The sequence below is a fragment of the Pongo abelii genome, chromosome 18, assembly GCF_028885655.2.
Source record: "Pongo abelii isolate AG06213 chromosome 18, NHGRI_mPonAbe1-v2.0_pri, whole genome shotgun sequence".
Lineage (NCBI taxonomy): Eukaryota > Metazoa > Chordata > Mammalia > Primates > Hominidae > Pongo > Pongo abelii.
In genome coordinates this window covers 88,013,328-88,038,228 of record NC_072003.2, presented here as the reverse complement: position 1 = coordinate 88,038,228, position 24,901 = coordinate 88,013,328, and the positions used below count along the sequence as shown (strand labels likewise).

The following is a 24,901-nucleotide window of genomic DNA, read 5'->3' as shown; positions in this document are numbered from 1 at the left end:
TACGTCCACGTTCACAGCAGCTCTATTCACAATCGCCTAGAGCTGGAAACCACCAAAGTGTCCATCCACAGATGAGGGAAACACCCAATGCAGCTGCTCCACACTAACAAATATTAGTCAATTTTTTTTTTTTTTTTGAAACCAAGTCTTGTTCTGTCGCCCAGGCTGGAATGCAGTGGCGTGAGCTCGGCTCACTGCAACCTCCACCTCCTGCGTTCAAGCGATTCTCCTGCCTTGGCCTCCCAAGTAGCTGGAATTACAGGTGTGCTCTACCACGCCCAGCTAATTTTGTATTTTTAGTAGAGACAGGGTTTCACCATGTTGAGCAGGCTGGTCTCCTCGAGTGATCCACCCACCTCGGCCTCCCAAACTGCTATGATTACAGGTATCAGCCACCGCACCTATTATTCAATCTTAAAAAGACAGAAGGCCAGGCGCGGTGGCTCACACCTGTAATCCCAGCACTTTGGGAGGCTGAGGAGGGTGGATCATGAGGTCAGGAGATCGAGACCATCCTGGCTAACACAGTGAAACTCCGTCTCTACCAAAAACTACAAAAATTACCTGGGTGTGGTGGTGGGCGCCTGTAGTCCCAACTACTCAGGAGGCTGAGGCAGGAGAATGGCGTGAACTCAGGAGGTGGAGCTTGCAGTGAGCCGAGATGGTGCCACTGCACTCCAGCCTGGGCAACAGAGTGAGATTTCACCTCAAAAAAAAAAAAAAAAAAAAAAAAAAGGTATTCCACCACAATTTTAAAAAATTGGGGGGAGCAGAGCCAAGGAGATCAGACCCAAAAAATGGACTGGGATGCTTGTTCACTGAGGGATAAATCAGAAGCCCAAAGTAGGGGCCAGGTGTGGTGGCTCACACCTGTAATCCCAGCACTCTGGGAGGCTGAGGTGAGCGGATCACCTGAGGTCTGGGGTTCGAGACCAGCCTGACCAACATGATGAAACCCCATGTCTGCTAAAAATACAAAAATGAGTTGGGGGTGGTGGCAGATGCCTGTAATCGCAGCTACTCGGGAGTCTGAGACAGGAGAATCGCTTGAACCCAGGTGGAGGTTCCAATGAGCTGAGATCTCACCATTGCACTCCAGCCCAGGTGACAGAGTGAGACACTGTCTCAAAAAAAAAAAAAAAAAAAAAAAGAAAGAAAGAAAGAAACCCAAAGTGGGACACAGTTTAAAGAAGATGCTACTTACTCCTCTGTGGACAGAACTTTGTGTTCTGATGATCCAACACAGGCCCACGAGAGGTAAAAGCATCCCATGAAGAAGTACAGCTCCAGTGGTAGTGTATGTGCTGTGGAGCTGGGCAGGTGCACACAAAGCACTGATCTCTAAAATGTGAGCAAGTCGTGTTCCCAGTGCATTTTGTTGTCAATTGGTCACAAATCTCAACGTGTCCACTAAGCAATTACATGATTAATCTCTATATCACAACGTGTCACAGAGATAAAGCTAAGAGAGGCCGGAGCAGTGGCTCATGCCTGTCATCCCCATACTTTGGGAGGCTGAGGTGGAAGGATTGCTTAAGCCTAGTATTTGAGACCAGCCTGGGCAATATAGTGAGATCCCGTCTCTACAAGTAATTTAAAAAAGAAAGATGAGCTCTTGCAATGTTGCCCAGGCTGGTCTCCAACTCCTGGGCTCAAGCGGTCCTCCCCATTCAGCTTCCCAAAGTGCCAGGATTACAGGTATGAGCTACCACGCCCAGCCACCGACTTTTTTCTAAGAAAAGAATTTTCTAATTGTGATACAATTCACGTAACATAAAATACGCCCATTTAATTTGTACAATTCACTGGTTTGCAGTATATTCACAAAGTTGTGTAAGCATCACCACTAGCTAGTTCTAGAACATTCCATCACCCCAAAGAGGAAATCCTGTACTCACTAGCTATCACTCTCCACCCCTAGCCCCGACAACGAGGAATCAATCTACTTTCCGTCTCTGTGGATCTGTGGCCTTCTGTGCTCCCTTCTGTCACTCAGCGCGTCTTTAAGGCTCGTCCACGTTGTGGCGTGAGTCACAATCTGCTTTCTGAGCACGTCTTTAAGGCTCGTCCACATTGTTGCATGAGTCACAATCTACTTTCTGTCTCTTTGGATCTGTGGCCTTCTGTGCTCCCTTCTGTCACTCAGCACGTCTTCAAGGTTTGTCCACATTGTGGCGTGAGCCAGTGCTTCATTCCCTTTATGACCAAGTAGCATTCCACTGCATGGACAGGCCACACTTGTTTATCCATTCCTCACTTTTTGGGTACCTGGGTTGTTTCTTTTTGGTTACTGGAAATTATGCTGCTGTGAACATTCATGCACAAGCTTTCATATAAATGCACATGTCCGTTTCTCTTGGATGCATACCTGGAGTGGAACTGCTGGGTCATACAGTGAGTACCCGGGAGCTTCTGAGGAACTGTCTCCTGAAGCAGCTGCACCGTTTTACCCTCTCATGAGCAGTGAATGAGGGCTCCAACATCTCCATATCCTTGCCAACACAACAAACTTCATTTTGTTTTTAAAATAACTTGTTGCTATTGGAGGGATCATAAACTGACGAATTTCAATTTCATATAAACTGCAGGTAGGCAGAAACATTTAAGTCCAAATTTCTCATAACAAAGAAGCAGCAGAAGACATGATCTAGAAAACGGTAAGAGTCAGCCACTTCCTCTGTACCATATCACCTCACTCTACAGAATAAAAACACTTCTGAAATGAGTTATTGATAACACCTGATTAAGTCGCAAAAAATGCTGCCTTATCTAGCTTCTGATTTCTTGTTTTTTTTTTTTTTTCAAGAGACAGAGTCTCACTGTCGCCCAGGCTGGAGTACAGTGGCATAATCATGGCACAACTGCAGCCTCAACTTCCCAGGCTCAAGTGATCTGCCCCCCTCAGCCCCCACCCCCCACGTAGCTGGGACTACACGTGCGTGCCACCAAGCCCTGTTAATTTTTCATTTTTTGTAGAGACAAGGTCTCACTATGTTGCCCAGGCTGGTCTCAAACTCATTTCTTGACTGTGGAAACCCTTCCACATGGTCTCACTCGCTGAAACCCAAACTCAGTACTTAGTCTAACCTTGGGGGCACCACCTTCCAATTCTGACCAACCCACATGATGTGCAAGGAGACAGGATCCTGTCTGTGTTCATCCAGGCATCTCCCAATGAAGGGAATGAAGAGTTCCAGTAACGATCTCTCTTCGTCTGTTTTGTGCTTCTGTTGTTAAATTCTGGAACTAGCTTAGCCGTGAGCCCCGAGCTCCTGGTCCAGAGTCTCCCTGCCCTGGTGGATGCTGCAGCCTCCTGCAGTTGGAACCATCAGGCCAACGCTGACTGGCTGGTCAAGCTTCCCAGTCACGCTGCCACCCAGAGACCAGAGCACTGCACTGTGATGGGTGCTGATTCAAAATGACTGCAAATGTGTACACGTACATGTGTATAGATTGTTCTCCATCACTTTCATACAGAAATCTGAGACACTGATGTTGTTAATTCCCACACTATTATGAAAAAGAGGTCTTCTGCTTAAATTTCAATTTCCTGAAATACTGACACTGTAAATACCAAAGCTTTTCCAAAATGTACTGCACATTTCTCTGCATTCTTAGGAGTGTCTGTGACAATCTACGGCTCTAAGTCTACCGCCCTCACAGGCTCTCCCCAGTGGGGGCCCCTCACATGCACGTGTGACTTGGGCGCGTCAACTGTTTTTGCTTGGCAAAACCAAGCAAGCACACACCCACAGGAGTGAGCCTGACCCGGGGTTCCCATGAGCCCCGCATCATCAGGTCATCTCTTGCACAGGGGCGTTCCTGGCTGCTCTAAGAGCACAGCCTGCCTCTGAATGATGGGACTCCGCCACACCCCAAGGGTGTGTCCTGCCTGTCCCCGATGCTCGACTGGCTCACGTGCCTCTAAGGAGGAGGTTCCGAACAGCTCTCTGCCCCTCAAAGACCCCCTTTCCTTCTGGCTTCACAGCTGTGTTCTGGATCCAGGAGAAGGAAGTCTGGCCTCTGGAGTAGGGGGACTTTAAGGTACTGAAGAGAGTGAATATAGCGTATTTTGTACCTTTAACCTGGCCTCTGAATGGTATGGAATTGGATATTGGTGGAAGAAGAGTGGATAATGGTGTCACAACATCTGGAAAAGAAGTACAGGAAGCTCTTGTGAGCTTTAGACGGCACACACAGGCTGGCAGTGACAGTCATCTATGGGCTTACAGCAAAATTAAGAGAAAGAGAAAAAATCTTCCCACCTTTCCAAGGGGAACGCTGAATTACAAGAAATATGCCAAAACTACTGCTGCACATCAAAGATACCCTTACAAGTTGGAAATTCTCATTTCCATTTCCGAATCCCCCAAGACATTAAGCAGCGGAACAAAAAGCCCTAACATCATCAGGCTAGAGTTCTGCCACATTTTAAAATGGGTCAGCCCAGATTTTTCTGACACTTTCTTACATTGCCCCCTGCTGCAGCTCCTGAACTCACACCATTCCTTCTACAGGAGAGAGCCCTGCTGCCCTTAGCGGCCATCTCTGGCCATTTCGAAATCCATTCCACAAGAACAAACGCTTCGGACACATCTTGCAGAAAAAGGGGCCATCTCTACAGAGGTGGGGAAAATGCTAATTCTGGTGTCTAGAACATTCGGCCTTATGAAAAGGACCACTTTGAAAAATGACTGATGCCATCTGCATTATAGTTATGGGTCTGCTGCGATCGGAAGTGCCTGGGACCACCGGTGTGAGAATGAGAATGATAGTTATGGGTCTGCTGCGATCGGAAGGGCCTGGGACCACCGGTGTGAGAATGAGAATGACCAGGCTGCTCCCACCAAGGCAGTCATTAAAGTGATGAAAGCACCAATAAAAGGGCCTATTGTTTACTGTCAATATTGCCACCACCACCTAGCCAGTCTTGCCCAGAGAACTGCCTTGAGCAGAGCAAGGCCTGCCAAGGTGAGCCAGCACCACAGCCCCAGAAGCTGGGGCCCCAGCTGGGTGCGAGAAGGCCTCACACGCAGACAATTACCTTTCATGAAGAACCGGCAGGTGGGACGAGGCCTCACCTTCCTGTCACTGGGGTCCTTCACTTCACCTTCTTCTAGGTCATCATCCTGAAACAGAGAACACCGTCTTAGCATTGGGGAGGCATCTATCAATCAGCACTGCTTTCTCCAAACCAGAAGGGGCAGGAAGCTGGGTGTGGAACCTGGATATTGTCACAGGAATTGAATTCACGTCAATTTTCCAAATCTTAGGTCCCAGATCTACATAGCAGGGATGATCAGAGCGTGCCCGGCAGCTCTAAGCGTCCCGCCGCAGCGCCAGGGAGAAGCACTGTGCAGCACACAGGGCAATTTACAGAGTGGGCTTTCGTGACATTTCTCTTAACTATCAACTCTGGGCAGGAAATAGTAACACTTCGGGGTTTTAAAACTTTTAATATTTAAATAAAATTTGGAGAACAAAATATTTTATGTCCCTTAAACACAAACTTCCTCTAATTTACAATTCTTGGGGAGGGGAGGAGTTGGGTACCTCGGGGCAGCGATGCCAGCAGCCGGGAGTGGCCCGCCTTGAGGCTCATCCTCAACCAGCTCCTCACCCTGGCTGTCAAGTCTTAGAACAACCCAGGAGCTCTAAGCTGGGCCTCTCACCCACAGGCACTCGGATGCACAGCCAAACCTGACCCTTGCTTGGTGCTCTCCCCAAGCCACCCACTGTTCCAGGGCCTGTTCCCATGGACGTGCAGCTGAGACCCCTCTTTACACCACCCCAGCCCACGTGGGCACCAGCTGCCCACCTGACATCCCTGACACAGGACCATCCAGGATGGAAGTACTCGTCACCCTGATCCCGGCCTCTTCCAGCCAGCCCTAGCGTAACCAATCTCACCGGTCCCATGCGACCCCTCTTGATCCCCCTCCCCATCTCCTGCACTCTGCACCACTGCCCATCACACCCAGCCTGGTAAAACCACCTTCTAACTGACCTCTCTCATTCCCTCCTCAACTCCTCCAGTCTCGCTTCACAGTGCGAAGCGCCCTTTTCCAATTCCAGGCCTGACCGTGTTCTTCCCTCTCCCCTTCCTGATTATTCAACTCACTTTCAGATGGAAGCTTGAGCCCCTTTCCTTGGGGTGGCCTTCCCTGAGCTCCCCCCAGGACAGGTCCTCGCAGCCCCAGGCCCTGCAGGTGTTGCAGCCACACCTGAGCATCCTTGTGTTGATGACACCACCACCTGCCTGGCTGAACCCTGTGCCCCACCAGGGCAGGCCCACGTCTGTCAGGGCAGGCCCATCACCAAGTTGCTGGGTCCAGGCAGCACCTGGCTCACAGTAAACAGTCCGTAATTATCTGTTGAATGAAAAAATGCTGAAACCAATCCCTGGATTTATGATAACCTAAACTTTCACAGCTTAAATATTTGCATCATTTTTTGCCTCAAAGATATTTGGTTATTAAAAAGTATTTTATAAGGAAAAGAACAGATTCCTGAGAGTTATATCCCTTAAGTAATCCAGCAGAATCACTTTTTAAAGAAATGATCAAATATAACAAATTAAAAAAAAGAAATGATCAGAGAAGGCATGTTTAATTTATGCCAAGTGACAGGACGCCTCTCTTCTCTGGTCTTTTAGTTTGTGTCTTCTTTTTACTACTATTCTTACAGTAACGAGCATCACACTAAAATCTTAATGTGGTATTCTATGTAAGCTCAAATCTAAGTTGAGAACACATTCTTTGTTCCCATGAGAAAAACAAAACTCATTTGGAAAGTTCAAATCCATTCCAATCTTCCTGCCTTACTTGGAAGTGAGTGTGCAGGAGTTGAGGTGGTGAGAAGGGTTTTTCCCCATCAGGATGAATAGGAAACTAGATCAGATGTAGCATTGTTTCTGCAAAGATGTAACCATCAACATTCACAGAAGCAAAAAAGGAGAACAATGTAACCACCTTAAGATTGGAGGGAGGACCCTGTAGCTACTAAAGGTGATCAGTAAACAGGCCAGAGTTGCATACTGAAGGTGCGAGACATCATTTCAACCCAAAGAACATAGACCAGCACCTACACACTGACCCCAGTCACCCAGCCTCTACACCCTCAAGGACCAGGGGCTGTACATATTGGTGTGCTGGGCTTATGGCCCCTCTTTCAGTTAAACAAACAAAAATAATCCACCAATCACTCAGCAATATAATATTGTGAATTTTCAACTAACCACCATTTAGCACAGTGGTCTTTTAAATCATGGATGATTACCAGGCTTTTTTTTTTTTGGAGACAGAGTCCTGCTCTGTCGCCCAGGCTGGAGTGCAGTGGCATGATATCGGCTCACTGCAACCTCTGCCTCCCGGGTTCAAGCAATTCTCTTGCCTCAGCCTCCTGAGTAGCTGGGATTACAGGTGCCCGACATCACGCCTGGCTAATTTTGTTATTTTTAGTAGAGACAGGGTTTTGCCACGTTGGCCAGGCTGGTCTTGAACTCCTGACCTCAGGTGATCTGCCTGCCTTGGCCTCCCAAAGTGCTAGGATTACAGGTGTGAGCCACCACGCCCGGCCTCCGTGCCCAATTTTTATTCTTACTTTATACGTGTAAATAACAAAATTCAACCTCCCAAAATAAATAAATAAAGAAATCACTAAATAATGGATAATTAAAACAAGTTCTTAAATTTTAGAGTATCATGCAAAGACAACTCAAGACAGGGACCCAGAGCTGAAGTCATCTGAGATTGTCACACTGAGTGTCTGGCACGCAGGAACTCCGGGCCTCCTGCTCATGTGACCCGAGCCACAGAGAGTAGGAAGCAGAGGACAAGGAGGGGCCGGAGTGGACCAGCTAGCTGCAAACTGGCCTAAAAATGGATGGTGCCCGTGGGGCTCTCAGCACACACCACCTGGGACAGGCCAAGCTGACATGGACACTGAGGGTGAGTGTGAGGAGGCACACAGGCCTCAGTGCACCCATCTGAAGCTGGGTCTCCAGGCTGGCACACTCCTGCTGGTGCTTTCTCACCGCAGGGGAAATACACACGTGGATAAAAGACACCAGGCTGAGGGCATCATCTACTCCAATTTTAAGAGCCTTTATAAAATTCACATGCAGTGGGGGAAAAGGCCCAGGTTCAAATCCTGGGTCCAGGCTGTCGTGACTGTTAGTGTGGACAGGTCACCTGATCTGCAAAGCTTGCCTTCCCCTTTGCACAACGGGGCAGGTGCCCCAGAGCAGGCTGATGTGGGCTGAAGGAAAATGCTGCACCGTGCTTATAACATGAGCAGCAAGTGCTTAGCAAGTGCGCATGGGTCCTCTATTTCAAAGGAAATACCTCACTGGTAATGTGCTAAATAGGATTAACTCAGAGCAATGATACAGGTGATTTTCGCTTTCTTTGTGCAGCCTTTTCTTTTCCTTTCTTAAATAGAAAAGAACCCTGTGAACACGTATTACTTACACAACAAGAAAAAAGTTATTTCACACTGGAGTTTCTGTACAAAGGCAGATGCAGATAAGGAAACGGGGCCACTGCGTGGAGCTGCTGAGCCAGAGGAAGCCGAGCAGCTGGCCCCGGGCCCAACCTGGCATGGCCACTCAGGCCAACCACAACCTCCTGAATCCTGGGCGTCTTATCTGTAGGATGTGGGTGAAAATACGGGTCTATCATTCCTTATCTGAAACCTGTGGGGCCAAGTGTCTTTTGAGAATTCAGAAATATCCTGGCTTCAGAAAGGTGACAACACAGGGTCTAGAACGGTAGCCTGTGAGGTACACAGCAATCCTGTGCAGAGGTCTCGGGACCCCTCCCACAAGAGGGGAGGCAGGAGGCTATGAACGGCCTCACGTCAGCTTGGGCCAGGTCTGCCACCAGGTGAGGAAAAGGTTTCAGTTCTCAGAGCTTCTGAGGCTTCAGAGCTGTGAGTAAGGACGGTGGCCTGCGCTTTTTCACGTGGCTATGCGGAACACTAACTATGCTAAGGGGCACAGAAGGCCTCTGAGCCTACTACTGATGCTACGGGGCCCTTTTTCCAAGTGTGGTACAGGCTACTGCTTCCTGGGCTTTGGCAATAGAATGGGTGCACTTGGCACCTTATCAGTGACACGGAAGAGAACCCCACTTGGAGTGGAAACCCACAGCCACGAGGCTCACTGGAGAATCTTCTGCAGAAGAGCTCACGGATCCAGACATAAAAGGCGGGTGGATAACGAGGTCAGGAAGTCGAGACCAGCCTGGCCAAGATGGTGAAACCCCATTTCTACTAAAAATACAAAAATCAGCTGGTCGTGGTGGTGGGTGCCTGTAATCTCAGCTACCTGGGAGGCTGAGGCAGGAGAATCGCTTGAACCCGGGAGGCGGAGGTTGCAGTGAGCCAAGATCGTGCCACTGCACTCCAGCCTGGGCAACAGAGCAAGACTCCATCTCAAAAAAAAAAAAAAAAAAAAAAAAAAAAGGAAAGGTGGATTTGAACAGGAGAAAATATTAAAGACCATGTGCAAAGAAAATGTTCCAAAAGGTGTACTGAGAGCTACCAATTATGACAGGAGTCATGTGGCCCACCCACTCAGGAAGGGCCCACTGTGCTGCTGGCTGGCTGGGAGGCCACCCTACAAATGTAGGAGGTCCTCAATAAGAGGAGAATGGAACAAAATGGGAACCCTATCCTTTCCAAGGGCCAGTGTGCTCCAGGTGATGGAAGGTCTGCTAACCAAATGACAAGTCAGATATATACACAGAACATGGAGTGAGCAAAAGAGCGGGCAGACAGACCCAGGCCAGGCCTCTCAACTGTAACGGCAAATCAGAGCCTCGCCAGGCTGGAAGGAGCTTGTCATCTCCCAGCAGGAAAGGTGGTTCTGGGGAGAGGCTAGATGTGTAGAAGAAAGAAAGGAGAGGCTGCTACATGGCATGAGTGGGTCAGGGTGGGCTCCACACACTCTTCAGGGGGACGGCAGGAGCATAAAAACAAGGCCTGCTGCACCCAGCTCTCTTCCATGCCGCTTCCTGAACAGGTAAGAGACCAGTGACTGAAGGTCAACTGGTGTCAGGGACGCCCTCACCCACACCACAAATGAGCCAGGTGCTGCAAACAGCTGGTCCCAGCCCCATATGGAACCTTTCTGCCCCACCACGCAGGCCAGCAGCACTTCCAGAAGATACTTGTATCGGAGGGTGTTCTGGCAGCACACCAAACACAGATTCAAGGCCTTAGGCACAAGCTATGTGGTTTAAACAAAGAATTTCAAGGGCTTATTGTACAAACTGATGTCCCAATCAAGGAAAGTGTACCCCATAATCAGTTCACCTGTCCCAGTGACCCAAAATCTAAAAGGGACATGTGCCGTGAGAGAAGAGAAAGCGCTTCTGAAAAAGAATGATACATCAGGCCAGGGACAGTGGCTTGGCACTTTGGGAGGCCCAGGTGGGAGGATCACTTGAGGCCAAGAGTTCAAGACCAGCCTAGGCAACATAGTAAGACCCCATCTCTGTTTTTTAAATTAAAAGCAATAAAAATTAAAAATAAAAATTAAGAAAAAAAGAAAAGAATGCTAAATCAAATGGTTCTCTAGACTTTGCCACTCAGTTGTTCCAGGTATCCAGTAGACCAGGGTGCCAAGGGGTAGGCCATGAGGCTGCAGGCATGCAGGGAAAGCCTCTAGGCAAATCAGTCCCTCTCCCGACTGGGCCGGTAAGACCCTGCTGGGATCTGGAATGCTGTGAGGCCTCAGAAACATCCATTTGCGAAGGTACAAAGAGCGTACTTCTTCCACAGAGAAACATCCAGGTAGTTGACGTGACACCAGGGCTCTACTTGAAGGCAATGAGAAAAACGTCTTCTAGAATGGACACTTTCCACTACACGCAGAGGCTGCTTTCCAGGGACTGAAAGGAAAGGGGACTGGGCGAAAGGCCTGGTGGGAAGCTGACTGCTCAGGGACCCGGCGCACCCCAGGGCTCCCAGTCCATCAGAGAAACACAGCTAGAGACAGGGAGCAGGGTGCGGTGCAGGAACGCAGCAGGGCCTCTGAGAAAGAGGCAGGCACAGGAGGTGTGCTTGGTGGAGATGCGGCAGAGATGCAAGAGTGGACGACAGGCTTGGAACTGGGCCTGAGAGGAGGAAAAAGCTGGAAGCAGCCGGAGTGGCAGCTCTTCATGCACAGGATGGCGTGGTGTGTACCTGTGCTGGGTCCTTCCCGCAAGGGTGGAGGGCTGATGCTGCTCACGTGAACTCCCCTCCATCTGTGACTGGCTCTTGAGTGTAGACCTTCCACTCACTGCCACTTCACATTACAAAGGCTCTCACCTTCAATGTGCCCTGGGCAAGTGGGATTCCTCTACTGACTGGCTGCCCACCATGTGCCAGGCCCCAGGGAGATAGGGGAACCAGCCAGGTAGCCCCGTTTTAGGAAACATGTTCTTGGGAGTAGGGGAAGCAGTAGGCGCGCGCGCACACACACACACACACGCACACACACACACCACACACACGAAACATGTTCTTGGAAGTAGGGGAAGCAGTAGGCGCGCGCACACACACACACACACACACACGTGTCACGACAGAGAGGCAGAGGCAACAGAGAAACAGCCTACTCAAATGCTGAGGTTGACACATAAAGGATGGAGGAGCCTGAGACGCTGCTGGGAGTGGGAACAAGAGGAGACCACGGGAGCTCCTGGGGCAAGCCACCCAGGGGCCTGAAGTCAAATGTGCTCTCGTAGAGGCTGAACCCACCATTCACAGCACTGCCCACCTTGGTTAAAGGCCTGCTGCCCCCACAGCAGGAGCGGGCCCTGCTCTGCCCAGTCAAACTCAGCATGTGGCACAGCAAGGTCCACCTGAGCTGGTGTCCAGGAGCACAGACCTATGGGGGATGTGGGCTGCTGGAGGCAGTTGTGCGGTGGAAGAAACCTGCCTCCCCGGTTGCCAACGGAGCTGTGATGGGGTTTCTACAGCAGCACCCCGTTTTCAACTGTGGGTCCCCTCGTAAGACGGTGCCAGGCAGGGCAGGCAAGGTCTAGGTAGGCAAAAATGGCAAATGGGGTTTTTCTTCCATGCACTATGTCTAGGGGAAACCAGCACATCCAAGCCCTTGGCAGCCAGGGCCATTCTCCAAGGCAGCTGGGCCCATCTACTGCACTGCCTGTGCCCGTGGTGCAGCACTGAGAACTCACAGTATGCCCCACAGACACGGCTTTTCAGGACCACTATGGGGACCGCTGACCCGTCTGATGAATCTCCCCCAAGACTTGAGGGTCCGCAGCCAGTCCTCTTAAGAGGAACTAGAGCACGCCAGAGCCCTGGGTGCAGGGCCTGCTGCACTCCCAGTGGTGGTGCAGACAGGGCTGTTACCCCCAGGACACAAAAACTCAGTCTCATGGGCATCCTCAACCTAACTAGTTCCCCCAAACTGATGAACCTGAATCTCACCATGTCTCCTTTCCCTCTGCCAGCCCTGGGGTAGGTCTCCTCTTGCAAAAAGCACTAGCTGAAGAGACCACTTCCTACACTTTGTTGTGAAAAGATGAAACATCTAAAATTCTAAGCTTGTAGGTGCACACACGTCCCATAAAGTTAGATTAGCAATACTTCAAACCCTATAAATTACTGAGCAGTGCCACAGCTATCAGCTATGGCCAAAAAGTCATATCCAAACATGCACTGAGAGTACGCACACCAGCACGCTACTGGAGAAGCATGGCACTCGCCGGGTGTGGTGCCTCAAGCCTGTGATCCCAGCACTGTGGGAGGCTGAGACGGCTGGATCACCTGAGGTCAGGAGTTTGAAACAAGCCTGACCAACATGGTGACACCTCATCTCTACTAAAAATACCAAAATTAGCCAGTGGTGGCGGGCACCTATAATCCCAGCTACTCAGGAGGCTGAGGCAGGATAATTGCCTGAACCTGGGGGTAGAGGCTGTAGTGAGCTGAGATGGCGCCACTGCACTCCAGCCTGGGTTACAGAGTAGACTCTCTCTCAAAAAAAAGGAGCATGGCACTCAAGGCAAACCGGTGGTTACACATCTAACTGGCAGCCTTTACCTGCCTCAACCCAGAACATGAAATCAGAGAGATACTCTCTGCAGACACCCTTCACTGCAGCGACTCCCCATAAGCACAATCCCCTTCCCCGGGATCCTTCAAAAAAAAAAAAAAACAAAAACAAAAAAACCCAGTTCTGTTCAACTGCTCTGTCCCTTGCTCACCTCCTTTGAGTTCAACAGCTCTGGAAAGTATCACTCAGGAGGACTTTGGGCTGTTTCTCCTGAAACACTCATAGTTTTTCCAACAGCATCAACTGCCAAGAAAACCCCACCTACCCATACCTAGGATCATAGATAGTACTATCTTCCCCTCAACCTGAAGGCCACATTAATTTAATGTACAAAAAAGTGTGCTGGCTTTGTCAGAAGTTGAGGTGCCCACCACAGTCTTTTCAGGGATACGTCCAAAGAGGCCTGGCCCAGCTGGTGCCCTCTCCAGAGGTCAGGCTCTAGGACCAGCATAAAAATGCCTAGAACATCCAAAACCAGATGGAAACTTTCCTCATTCTTTTCAGTCCAAAAACCTGACAAGAGTGGAAACCCATGCGGTTTCTGGTTGAGTGTTAACTTGAGTATCACTTGAAGACGGCAGAGACAAGGGCAGACATTAACCCTTCACTCCCAGAACCTAAAAAAACTGGGCGCTAGATCTTTTACTACAACCCAAACAATCCCACCAGCTGGCCGGCTGAGGGCCACGCAAACCCTGCTGGCAGCTTCTGGAGCTGCCTATTCTCATTCTCAATTTCCAGCTCTTTCTCTCCAATCACTATGGGACTGACCCCAAAACAAGCCTCTCATTCTCCTGCACCATCCCTAGTAAGAAATCACTCAGTCAGTGCCACACAGAGTCCCTCCTTTCCAGCACCTGTCTGTGTCAGGCTGCTGGGCAGGACGCCCTGCAACACTCTGCTCCATCATACTCACGTCTATTTCCCCATCATCGATTTCTCCATCATCGTCCTCTTTCTTTTTCTCCTTGGCAGCCTCCGGGGATTCCTTTTCTCCCACACTCTGAACACCAGCCTTCCCCTCCTCCCTGGGAGCGCCTTCGCCCTTCTCCTCATCATCCTCAGCCCCTGCTTTCTCAGCCTCGTCCTCCTGGACGGTGGGAGCCGGCTCCTCGGGGACCTCCTCATCGTAGTCTAGCTCATGCTCATCCAGCTCCCTGGTGACTGAGGAGGCCTCATCCCTAAGGTCGCTTGTCCGGTCTTCCTCCCCTTCGTCCCCCTCCTCCTCGCAGGGGGAGCTGGTCGGGCCCCGGCTCAGCTCATTCACCTCTGAGTCCTGGTCTTGGGATTTAGGCTCACTTGCCCGGTCTTCCTCGTCGGAGTGATTATCTTCCTCCTCCTGGCTCGGCCCCCTGGCTGCACTTTCCTCATCCTCCAGGTCAGAAGCCCTCACCCCCGCCCCGTCCAAATCCTGATCGGACCCGCTGTCCCTCAGAATGTCATCGTCCGAGAGCCCCTGTGGCTGCTCTTCATCCTCTGGAGAGTGAGGATCCCGTTCAGGGCTCTCGGCCACATCCATCGGTACCCACGGTTCTGCAAAAGAGAGAATACAGATTGACAGCCTTTAGCAAAATGGAAAACAAACCTTGTCCCCACTTTCCTGGCCTGAAGAAGCAGGACTTCCACCTTGCTTGGCCCCACATGGCCCTGCCCCAAATCCCACACTCCACTCTGCAGAGAAAGACAGGCCATAACTCCACTCCACAAGGCTAGACTGCTCAGCTAAGCTGGGTGTTAAGTGACTCCCGTTTTTGGCAATCTGGCAAAATGAGATGTGGCAGAATGAGATGTAGCCCAGCCTAGCCCTTCCCTGCTCAAGGACAGCCCACACAAGTTAGCAGAAACTGAGTAACAAGATACGGATTGCAAAGGACAGCTGTTTAAATTCTTAGAGGAGTATTTACTTTTGAAATTAAAGATAAACTGTATCATGGAACAAGGCAGCAAAACTGCAGGCCCAGATCTCACCATTTTTCTGGAGTCACCCTGAAGCAGGAACCTGGGCCAGCCTTCGGCAGTTTCCAAGTCTGGAGCCTTTTCTGTTACTGAACACACTTCTTGAAAGCCGGCCTCCGAGGGCCTCCCAGAATCCCTTGGCTGCCCTTTAGCAATGCAGGCTCAGAGCCCTGCCTGTGTGTTCACTGGCCCCTCCAGCACGTATCGAGGGCCGTGTTGACCTGCTCAGCAACCCACACTCCTAAGCTGAGAACCCCTCTTCCCATACAAGTAGCTGCTGTAGAAAAGAACTCTGGCAGGAAACTTGACACACTTAAGTACCGTACGTATGTAAAAGATGAGGCTGGCCAGGTACAGTGGCTCGCATCTACAATCCCAGCACTTTGGGAGGTTGCAACGGGATCATTTGAGCCCAGGAGTTCGAGACCAGCCTGGGCAACATGGTGAGGCCCTATCTCTGTAAAAAAAAAAATACTAAAATTCAGGCCAGGCGCGGTGGCTCACACCTGTAATCCCAGCACTTTGGGAGGCCGAGGCGGGTGGATCACGAGGTCAGGAGATCGAGACCATCTTGGCTAACATGGTGAAGCCCCGTCTCTATGAAAAATACAAAAAATTAGCCAGGCGTGGTGGCAGGCGCCTGTAGTCCCAGCTACTCGGGAGGCTGAGGCAGGAGAAAGGCGTGAACCCGGGAGGTAGAGCTTGCGGTGAGCTGAGATCACGCCACTGCACTCCAGCCTGGGCGACAGAGCGAGACTCCGTCTCAAAAAAAAAAAAAAACCAAAAACCAAAACAAACAAACAGAAAACACAAAGTCACAGGGTGTGGTGGTCTGTGCCTGTATTCCCAGCTACTTCGGAGTCTGATGCAGGAGGATTGCTTAAGCCCAGGAGGTGGAGGCTGCAGTGAGCCGAGACTGCGCCAATGTGCTTCAGCCTGGGCAACAGAGTGAGACCAATCTCCAAAAAAACTCAAAAAACAAAAAAAGACGGGGTCATTTCGGATTTCATTCCTATTTTTACTAATCCAGATTTAATTATAAAGTGAATATATTCTAGTTTCCCACCTCAAAAACTCATAGAAAGTACAGTGCTACCCATGCTTTAAAAGTGGCCGGTGTAAGACGGGTAGAAAGGTGTAGAACGGCAACACTTGCCTGGCAAACACTTGCCACACCACCACCACCAGGGCAGCTGGCCACCGCCAAGTGAGTGTGGGGCGGCAGGACAGTGCCAGGTCAGCGGTCACTTGACTCTTCAGTCTGTGAGGCTGTTAAAATAACGTATGTCACGGTCACACTGCTCGGCATCTCAGCAAGGTCTGGAAACAGATTATTCATCTCAAGATAACTACGGATGCAGCAGGTCATACACATACACATTTATATGTCTTGTATCTCAAATAACCATATACACTAAAGATAAAAATATGCATCTTTTAAGTTTCTACTTTTAATACAACCTGTTTAAAGATGCACAGTATCAAGAGTTGGTATCAACCTACAGTTAAACATTTTTTTTTTTTGCTGTTAATGGAAATCATTAAGATTAAGTACACATTAGAGGCTGGGCACGGTGGCTCATGCCTGTAATCCCAGCATTTTGGGAGGCCGAGGTGGGCGGATCACAATGTCAGGAGATGGAGACCATCCTGGCTAACATAGTGAAACTCTGTCTCTACTAAAAATACAAAAACAAAATTAGTTGGGCGTGGTGGCGGGCAGCTTTAGTACCAGCTACTTGGGAGGCTGAGGCGGGAGAATGGCGTGAACCTGAGAGGCGGAGCTTGCAGTGAGCCAAGATCGTGCCACTGCACTCCAGCCTGGGCGACAGAGCGAGATTCTGTCAAAAAAAAAAAAAAAAAAAGACATTAGAACAAATTGGTCAGGTGCGGTGGCTCACGCTTGTAATCCCAGCACTTTGGGAGGCTGAGGTGGGCAGAACACTTGAGTCCAGGAGTTCTAGACCAGCTTGGGCAACATAGCAAAACCCTGTCTCTACAAAAAAAAAATTCAAAAATTAGCTGGGTGTGGTAGGGCACCTGTCGTCCCAGCTACTTGGGAGGCTGAGATAGGAGGATCACTTGATCCTAGGAGGTCGAGGCTGCAGTTCAGCCTGGGTGACAGAGCAAGACCCTGTCTCAAACAAAAAACAAAAAAGCCAAAAAACCCCAAATCTGGCCAGGCGTGGTGGCTCATGCTGGAATCCTAGCACTTTGGGAGGCCAAGGCAGGTGGATCATCCGAAGTCAAGAGTTCAAGACCAGCCTGGCCAACATGGTGAAACCCGGTCTCTACTAAAATACAAAAATTAGCTGGGCATGATGGCAGGTGCCTGTAATCCAAGCTACTTGGGAGGCTGAGATGGGAGAATCGCTTGAACCTGGGAGACGGTGGTTGCAGTGAGCCGAGATCACACCACTGCACTCCAACCTAGGCGGTGCTACGCGAGACTCCGTCTCAAAAGAAAACTCAAATCATTTAAAATTCATCACTTTATAAAAACTAAATGGGCCGAAGGTGGTGGCTCACGCCTGTAATCCCAGCACTTTGGAAGGCTGAGGTGGGTGGATCACCTGAGGTCAGGAGTTCAGGACAAGCCCGGTCAACATGGCGAAACCCTGTCTCTACTAAAAATACAAAACATTAGCTGGGAGTGGTGGCCGGCACCTGTAATCCTAGCTACTTGGGAGGCTGAGGCAGGAGAATTGCTTGAACTCGGGGGGGGGGGGGGGGGGGGGTGTGTGTGTGTGTGTGTGGAGGTTGCAGTGAGCCAAGATTGTGCCATTGCTCTCCAGCATGGGCAAAAAGAGCAAAACTCCATCTCAAAAAAAAAAAAACTAAATGGTTAGCAATAACATAGATTTACAAACCAACCAATCCATTCCAAGTCACTTAAAAGCAAGCAGTTCTGAAAATGATTCACTTTTTGGTTTCCTAACTACACTATTCGGTTACTATCCAGAGACAGGACTACTGGGAGGAATTATTAAAAAGTCAGTCCTAAGCCAGGAGTGGTGGCATGTGCCTGTAATCCTGGCTACTTGTGTGGCTGAGGTGGGAGGATCACTTGAGCCCAAGAGTTCGAGTCCAGCCTGGATAACATGGTGAGACCCTCGTCTTTTTTTATTAAAGGTAGTCCTAAACTGGTATACGCTGCTGAAAATGGGAAAGTCAAGGAGCCGATCCCCAAACAGTATCACAGGGGCGCTTGCTGCACAGAGCATTTCTGCAGCCCAAGGCAACAAAAGCAAGGATGACAAGCGCCAAGGCTGCTAAGGCCTCTACGCTTTCAGGGTTCAAGACTGGGAGTCTGTGTGGGGTTGTAGCAGTAAGTCACCGGTGGCAAACTGGCAATTCTCTCTCTTGCCTAGCTATTGACATTAGTAACATCCTATACTACCTTTGTACACTTCTTATTACAATGTATAAACATCTTCCTCATAGAAGGGCAGGTAGTTCACATCTCCCCAGCTGCCTAGGCGGAGTGCCTGGTACCCAGTAGGATGCCCCAAGCTGAACCCAGACCTGAAACGTGACAAATTCTGATTCTCATGTTTTATAACCTAATGTCAGCCTTGGAAACAAAGTGATCTCTTAAATAAACCAACTTTTATGCAAAACTAAATGTCCCCTCAAACTAGTTTTAAAAATCACACAATTGGCTGGGTGTGGTGGCTCATGCCTGTAATCCCAGCACTTTGGGAGGCTGAGGCAGGAGGATCACGAGGTCGGGAGTTGGAGATCAGCTTGACCAACACAGTGAAACCCCATCTCTACTAAAAATACAAAAATTAGCTGGGCATGGTGGCATGTGCCTGTAGTCCCAGCTACTCAGGAGGCTGAGGCAGGAGAATCACTTGAACCCAGGAGGAGGAGGTTGCAGTGAGCCGAGATCGTGCCACTGCACTCCAACCTGGGCAGCAGAGTGAGACTCCGTTTCAAAAAATAGTAATAAGGTGCTAGGAAGGGAAACGTACCCTCTTAAGTGTAGACAATGAAATGAGAAGTGTAGACAGGGGTGTCAGTAGACGAGTCTCAACTGATACCCACGTTTGTAATTTGTGCTCAGTTTGGTCTTCTTACACTAGCTATAACTGAAGATTTTCAGCACGATTTACAACTAAATCCTTAGTCCTCTGATCCACCAGATGGGTGAACTTGCCTAACGAATGAAATAACAAGTGCCCATCGTCCCGTCTCTGCTGCTTTCTGCATTTGGCAGATGATACTTGATAGATATTTGTTGAACATATGCCAAAAAACTCGTTACTTGAGGAACTACCTGTTGCCTACCAGAAAGGAATTTAAAATAAGTGCCCAGGAGGAGGAGGTTGCAGTGAGCCGAAGATCGTGCCACTGCACTCCAGCCTGGGCAACAGAGTGAGACTCCGTCTCCAAAAATAATAGTAATAATAAAGAGTAGGTGCTACCTCCCTTCCAAGCAGCCCCTCTGGGAGGATGCATAGACTCCAATGGCACTGCTGAAATGCAGAGCATTTGGGGACCTTCTCATTTTGAATGACCTTTCAAGCCTGAAGAAGTCTTCTGGTATTCTTAGTGGTGGCAAATCTTCCTCCTCTCAAGCTAGTCACTTTGATAAAGTGCTGCAAGTCAGAGCCTCACCTGATAAGGTGAGCTACCAACCATCTAAGTAAACTTTTGGTCAAACCTGGAAGGTGACTATTGAATAAGACTGATTTTCCCATATGACTACGTTTTTACTACCAAAACAGGAGTTCTAAAGAGGTTCTGGCAAAGAAGCACCGATGAAATACAAGCACATTTTGGGACAATTACTTTCAACAGAACAGTCCCTATGTGAATGCCTAAGTTCTGGTACATCTGGTTAAAATTCTGACTCATAACCTCATGGACTTAAAATATCTAAATGAAGGTTATCAAGGTTGGTGACAGACCCCACGTGCAAACTGACCAAGCGTGACCACTAAACTCCTTGATAAGGAGGTACTCACCTTGAGATGCTCTGTAGCTGTGACAAAATACAAATCTCTTTAAACACGATCTAGGCCACAAGTTAACTTACCTGTTTGCTTTCTGGAGTGACTCCACAAAGCTTTCTTACAACATTTCAGCATGTCCCACCTAAAACGGGAGAGGAGTTTCCGGCTTTGGGACACATTTGACTGGTTCCAGGGCTGGCTGCGCTCCATACTGCCCTTAGATAGTAAAATTATCAGGCAAAGACTCTCCTCCCAAGGCTGGGAAGCGGGATTCAGCCGAGGTCAAGGCTCACCCGGAGAATCCCAACTACTGAACGGGAAACGACTACTCTACAGACAACAGGCTGGAGGTGAGTCTCACAGGAGAAATGATGAGCACCTTGCTACACCCCAAACGGTACTTCAGAAGCCAAACACTCTCTTCTTCCATTTTCCCAAATGGGTCTGAAGAATGACCTACTCTTGCAAATGAGTTAGCGTTGTTCGAACAAAGCTCATTTAAAACGGCCACTCTACCCGGCAAACTCAGCTGTCATAAAGTATTCAAGAAAAATTTTTGGCAGGAGCAAGGCTGTAAGTTTCAGTTCTTCCAGCATTATAGCTGCAGTTGGTCTATATAAAGGACCCAGCACCTCTGATCTCCTAATCCAAGGGGCAAAGGAAGTTACATACTCCTAAGAGACCGGCGCGCGTCTTGGGGCAATCACTACGTCCAACCTGTGCACACTTGGAAGCCGCGGAGCAAGTTCCGGGAGGTTCATAAAGAGCTCAAAGTTCTCCGAAGAGCCCAGCAACAGCCCGGGCTGACCTACTCCGGAGGTGAAACTAGGCGCCTCTCACCGCCCCTTAGCGGGCGGCACACATGTGCCACGCGAGTGGCCCGGAAGAGAAATGACAGCTTCAGGAAAATAAACTCCGCCGCGGGGCGCGGAGGCAGCACGCGAGGAGCTCGGGCGCCCAGGGCGCCCCAGGACCGCGGGGCCGGCTTACGGACGGAACGCGGGGTGGTGCCTGTTTCAAGGTCCCCCTCCCTGGGCCCGAGGGCCACGCTTCGGCTGGCGGGTCCGCACGGCCGGAGGCGCGCCGGGCTCCCGGGCCTCACTCCCGCCGCCGCCGCCGCCGCCTCGGCGGCCTCCTCCTCCCGCCGCCGCCGGCCCGGCCTCCCGCCGCCCGCCCGGCCCCAGCTAACCTCAGCGCTAGGGCGGAGAGGGGGCCACGGCTCCGCTGGAGTCGGAGCGGCGTGGAGAAGACGTCCCTTGGCCCTTCCGCTCTTCACAGGCTCTGGCTCCAGGCTCGACGCGGGCGGAACAAACGGGCTCCACTACCCGCGGGGGCCGGCCATTGTGCGACGTCATCAAGCCGCGACGGTCGTCCTACGGCCGGCGGGCTTCCCTCCCTCGCCCCGCCCCCTCCAGCTTCCTTCCGGCCTCCGCGCGGTTCCGCCCCCGCAGCGCGCGCCCGGACCCGCGCGCGCCCGTGGAACCCCCGCTACAGCGCAGGCGCCACGGGGAGTTCGCTCCTCAGGCGGCGGGCGTCCGGGTCCGCGCCTGCGCACAGGGCTCCCCGCGGCCGCCGGGTCACGTGACGGGGCTCCGGCTCGGCCGGCGAGTTCTTCATCGCTGGGGATGATCGAGTTCATCAAAGCGGAAAACTTAAGGCGGTTTTCGTCGGGCCGATACCTCCCGCTTTATTGAATGTTGATAGTAAGTGCTTAGCTCCGGAATTATTTTTTGAGGTATCGACTTTAGATTAAAAGCCTAACAATTCTTACCTTTCCCGTGGGCTGCCTGGCTCCCCGCACGGTTCAACGCGAGCAGCGCCAGCGAGGGGACCTGTCGCGTGTCCTGCTCAGCTCGGTGTCCCCCCACAGCCCGGGGCGTCCAGGGGCTGCAGCGGTGCGAGCTGCTCTAGAGACGGAGGGCCCGGCCGGAGACCAGGGGCCGGCGGTTTCATCCTGCGCTGGCCCTTGCCAACGATGTGGCTGGTCCTGGGGATCACAGGGCTTCGCTCACCACATCTTCCTCCATATCCCCAAGGTGGAAACAAGGGGGCGAGATGTCCACAAACTGAGGAACAGACAAACAAAATGCGGGCTGTCCATGCAGTGGAGTGTGAGTCAGTCATCAAGAAGAGTGAAGTTCAGACCCATGCCACAACATGCGTGAACCTTGGAAACATACTAAGTAAAGCAAGCCAATCGCAAAAGGACAAAAACTGTGCGACTCCATGCTATGGACCGAGTTCTGTCCCCCTAACATTTGTATGTGAAGCCTTAATCCCCAACGTGACTGTGTTTGCAGAAAGGGCCTTTAGAGAAGTAGTTAAGGTTAAATGAGATTATAAGGGTGGGGTCCTGATCTGATAGGATTACTGTCCTTGGAAGAGGTACCACACGCCTGGCACTGTGGCTCACACCTGTAATCCCAGCACTTTGGGAGGCCGAGGTGGGAGGACCACCTCCTCCAGGTGTTTGAGACCAGCCTGGGCAACAAAGCAAGACCCCTGTCTCTACAAAAAAATTAACAGGGCACTGTGGTGCGTGCCTGTAGTCCCAGCAACTTGTTATGGTTGTGTAAGAGGAATGTGAATTCAACCCTGGTGATTTTGGGTCGTGTCAGGAGCAGCCCTGCGACACCAGTTGGCACCTTCTGCAGGCTCTATGTGTCGATAAGACAAGGTCCCACCCAGCAAGTGCCCCCTGCTCAGTTGACGAACATAAGCCTGCATGGACGTTACTGTCTGTGTAAAGGAGCAGCCGGCACCTGGCCGCGATCTGAGTTTGATGAACAGTAAACTCTGTTGGTCACAGCCTCTTTGGAAAACAATGTCAGTTTAAAAGAAGTGTCCTGTGACCAGCAGTGCCACCCTCAACAGGGTTCTCCAAGTGGGACTCGGGCAAGCAGCCTCAGTATCACGAGGGGTTGTTAGGAATGTGCCTTCCTGGGCCCTGCCCCAGAGTGGCTGCACCAGCGACTGGTAGTGGGGTCCCGGGGGGCCCTGTGGTCCGTGAAGAGCTCTCAGGGGATTCTGATGCCCGGTGGCACAGGTGGGCCACCGGACTGGGGTGTCATCTGCCCATGGGCACGAGACACGAACAAGGACATAGCAGGTCTGTTAGTAGTCAGAACTAAAAGAACAAAGGAGCCGGGCGCGGTGGCTCATGCCTGTAATCCCAGCACTTTGAGAGGCCGAGGCGGGCGGATCGCGAGGTCAGGAGATGGAGACCATCCTGGCTAACACAGTGAAACCCCGCCTCTACTACAAATACAAAAAATTAGCCGGGCGTGGTGGCGGGCACCTGTAGTCCCAGCTACTCAGGAGGCTGAGGCAGGAGAATGGCATGAACCCGGGAGGCGGAGCTTGCAGTGAGCCGAGATCATGCCACTGCACCCCAGCCTGGGCAACAGAGCGAGACTTTGTCTCAAAAAAAAAAAAAAAAACCGAGAAAACCACCCAGATGTTGATCAACAGATGATTGTAATATTGTAATAGTAATCTGGTACAACATTTGCAACATTGTGGTTGTTAAAAATGCTAATACATGAACCTTCAGTGTGTATACACATATATAAATAAATGGGTGAAGACCATCTGTGATGTTGCATGACAAAGGCAAGTGTAGAAGCAGACAGGGTGGGCACATTTCTTTTCTTTTCTTTTTTTTTTTTTTTGAGACGGCGTCTCACGCTGTTGCCCAGGCTGGGGTGCAGTGGCACGATCTCGGCTCTCTGCAACCTCCGCCTTCCGGGTTCAAGTAATTCTCCTGCCTCAGCCTCTTGAGTAGCTGGGACTACAGGCGCCTGCCACCACGCCTGGCTAATTTTCTGTATTTTTAGTAAAGACAGAGTTTCACTGTGTTAGCCAGGGTGGTCTCCATCTTCTGACCTCATGATCCTCCCCCCTTGGCCTCCCAAAGTGTTGGGATTACAAGCGTGAGCCACTGCGCCCAGCCCACGTTTCTATAAAATTAAAATCATGAGTGGTTTTGTTGAGGGTATAGGGCACCCAGAGCCTGCGGTCTGTGCTAGGAGTGAAAGTGGTGGCCCCACTCCAGAAGCCTGCGACGGCGCTCACTGAACCACAGCCTGTGTGTAGCTGGAACCTGGGCTGTGCTACTCCTCCGTGACTTCCCGGAAGAGATAAGCTGCGACGTCCAGCAAAAGACACATCCAAGATCGTTCACCCCAGCGTGACTTGTTACACTCTGGACTAGAAGGAACCCCAAGGTGCTTCAGTGATAGAACGATGAACCAGCTGTGGTGTAACCCCCACGCCATGGAATATCATACAGGAACAAAAAGGACACGCTACCCCTACAAGCAATATGGATCTCAGAGGCAGGATGTTGTGCAGAAGAAGCCAGACACAAATGCTTCGGCTCTTGTTGGTGCGACTCATTACAGGCAGCCGAATCTGCGGTGATGGGGGCCCCAGGAGCAGTGACCAGGAGGCAGTGCCAGGGAGCCTGCAGTGGGGGCTGATAGTCAGTAGCTTGACCTGGTTGGGATGTTCTATTTTTAAGGTGGAGTCCATGATGTTTGTTTATTTGTTTATTTCATAGAGGTGGGGGTGTTGTAGAGGTGGGGGGTCTCACTGTGTTGCCCAGGCTGGTCTCAAACTCCAGGCCTCAAGCCATCCTCCCGCCTTGGCCTCCCAAAGTGCTGAGATTACAGGTGTGAGCCACTGCATGGGGCCATTATTGTTATTAGTGCTTAAAAATATTTAGTAAACATTTTATTTAGCCTAAAAACACTTCATTCAGAGAACAGAGGCTGGACGGAACATGGCGTGCCAGGCGGTGAGAGAACTGACCCTCCTCTTCCAGAGCAGGAAGTGGATAAATGACTTTTAAGCCTAATTTCTGGGGTGGTAAAACTCTTCTGTATGAAGAAGTACAAATATGTAATGTCCC

The 24,901-nt window shown here is 50.7% G+C and overlaps 1 protein-coding gene across 3 annotated transcripts in view; it reads right to left on the bottom strand.

Moving 5' to 3' along the window:
- The window catches only part of ZC3H18 (zinc finger CCCH-type containing 18), a 63,124-nt gene extending 41,822 nt beyond the window's left edge, over positions 1-21,302 (bottom strand). The window contains exons 1-6 of one of the 3 annotated variants that reach the window (XM_009251036.4): positions 21,179-21,275; positions 16,761-16,869; positions 16,185-16,348; positions 13,989-14,605; positions 5,045-5,129; positions 4,079-4,150 (exon numbers count right to left, since the gene is read on the bottom strand). In XM_009251036.4, coding sequence (XP_009249311.2) covers positions 4,079-4,150; positions 5,045-5,129; positions 13,989-14,591 — 760 coding nt within the window. In that variant the 5' untranslated portion in view covers positions 14,592-14,605; positions 16,185-16,348; positions 16,761-16,869; positions 21,179-21,275. Of the gene's footprint in view, positions 1-4,078; positions 4,151-5,044; positions 5,130-13,988; positions 14,606-16,184; positions 16,349-16,760; positions 16,870-20,072; positions 20,132-21,178 lie in introns of all 3 variants that reach the window. The other 2 variants (XM_054534281.2, XM_054534282.2) reach the window with 2 other exon arrangements.
- Between the last annotated feature and the right edge of the window lie 3,599 nt (positions 21,303-24,901).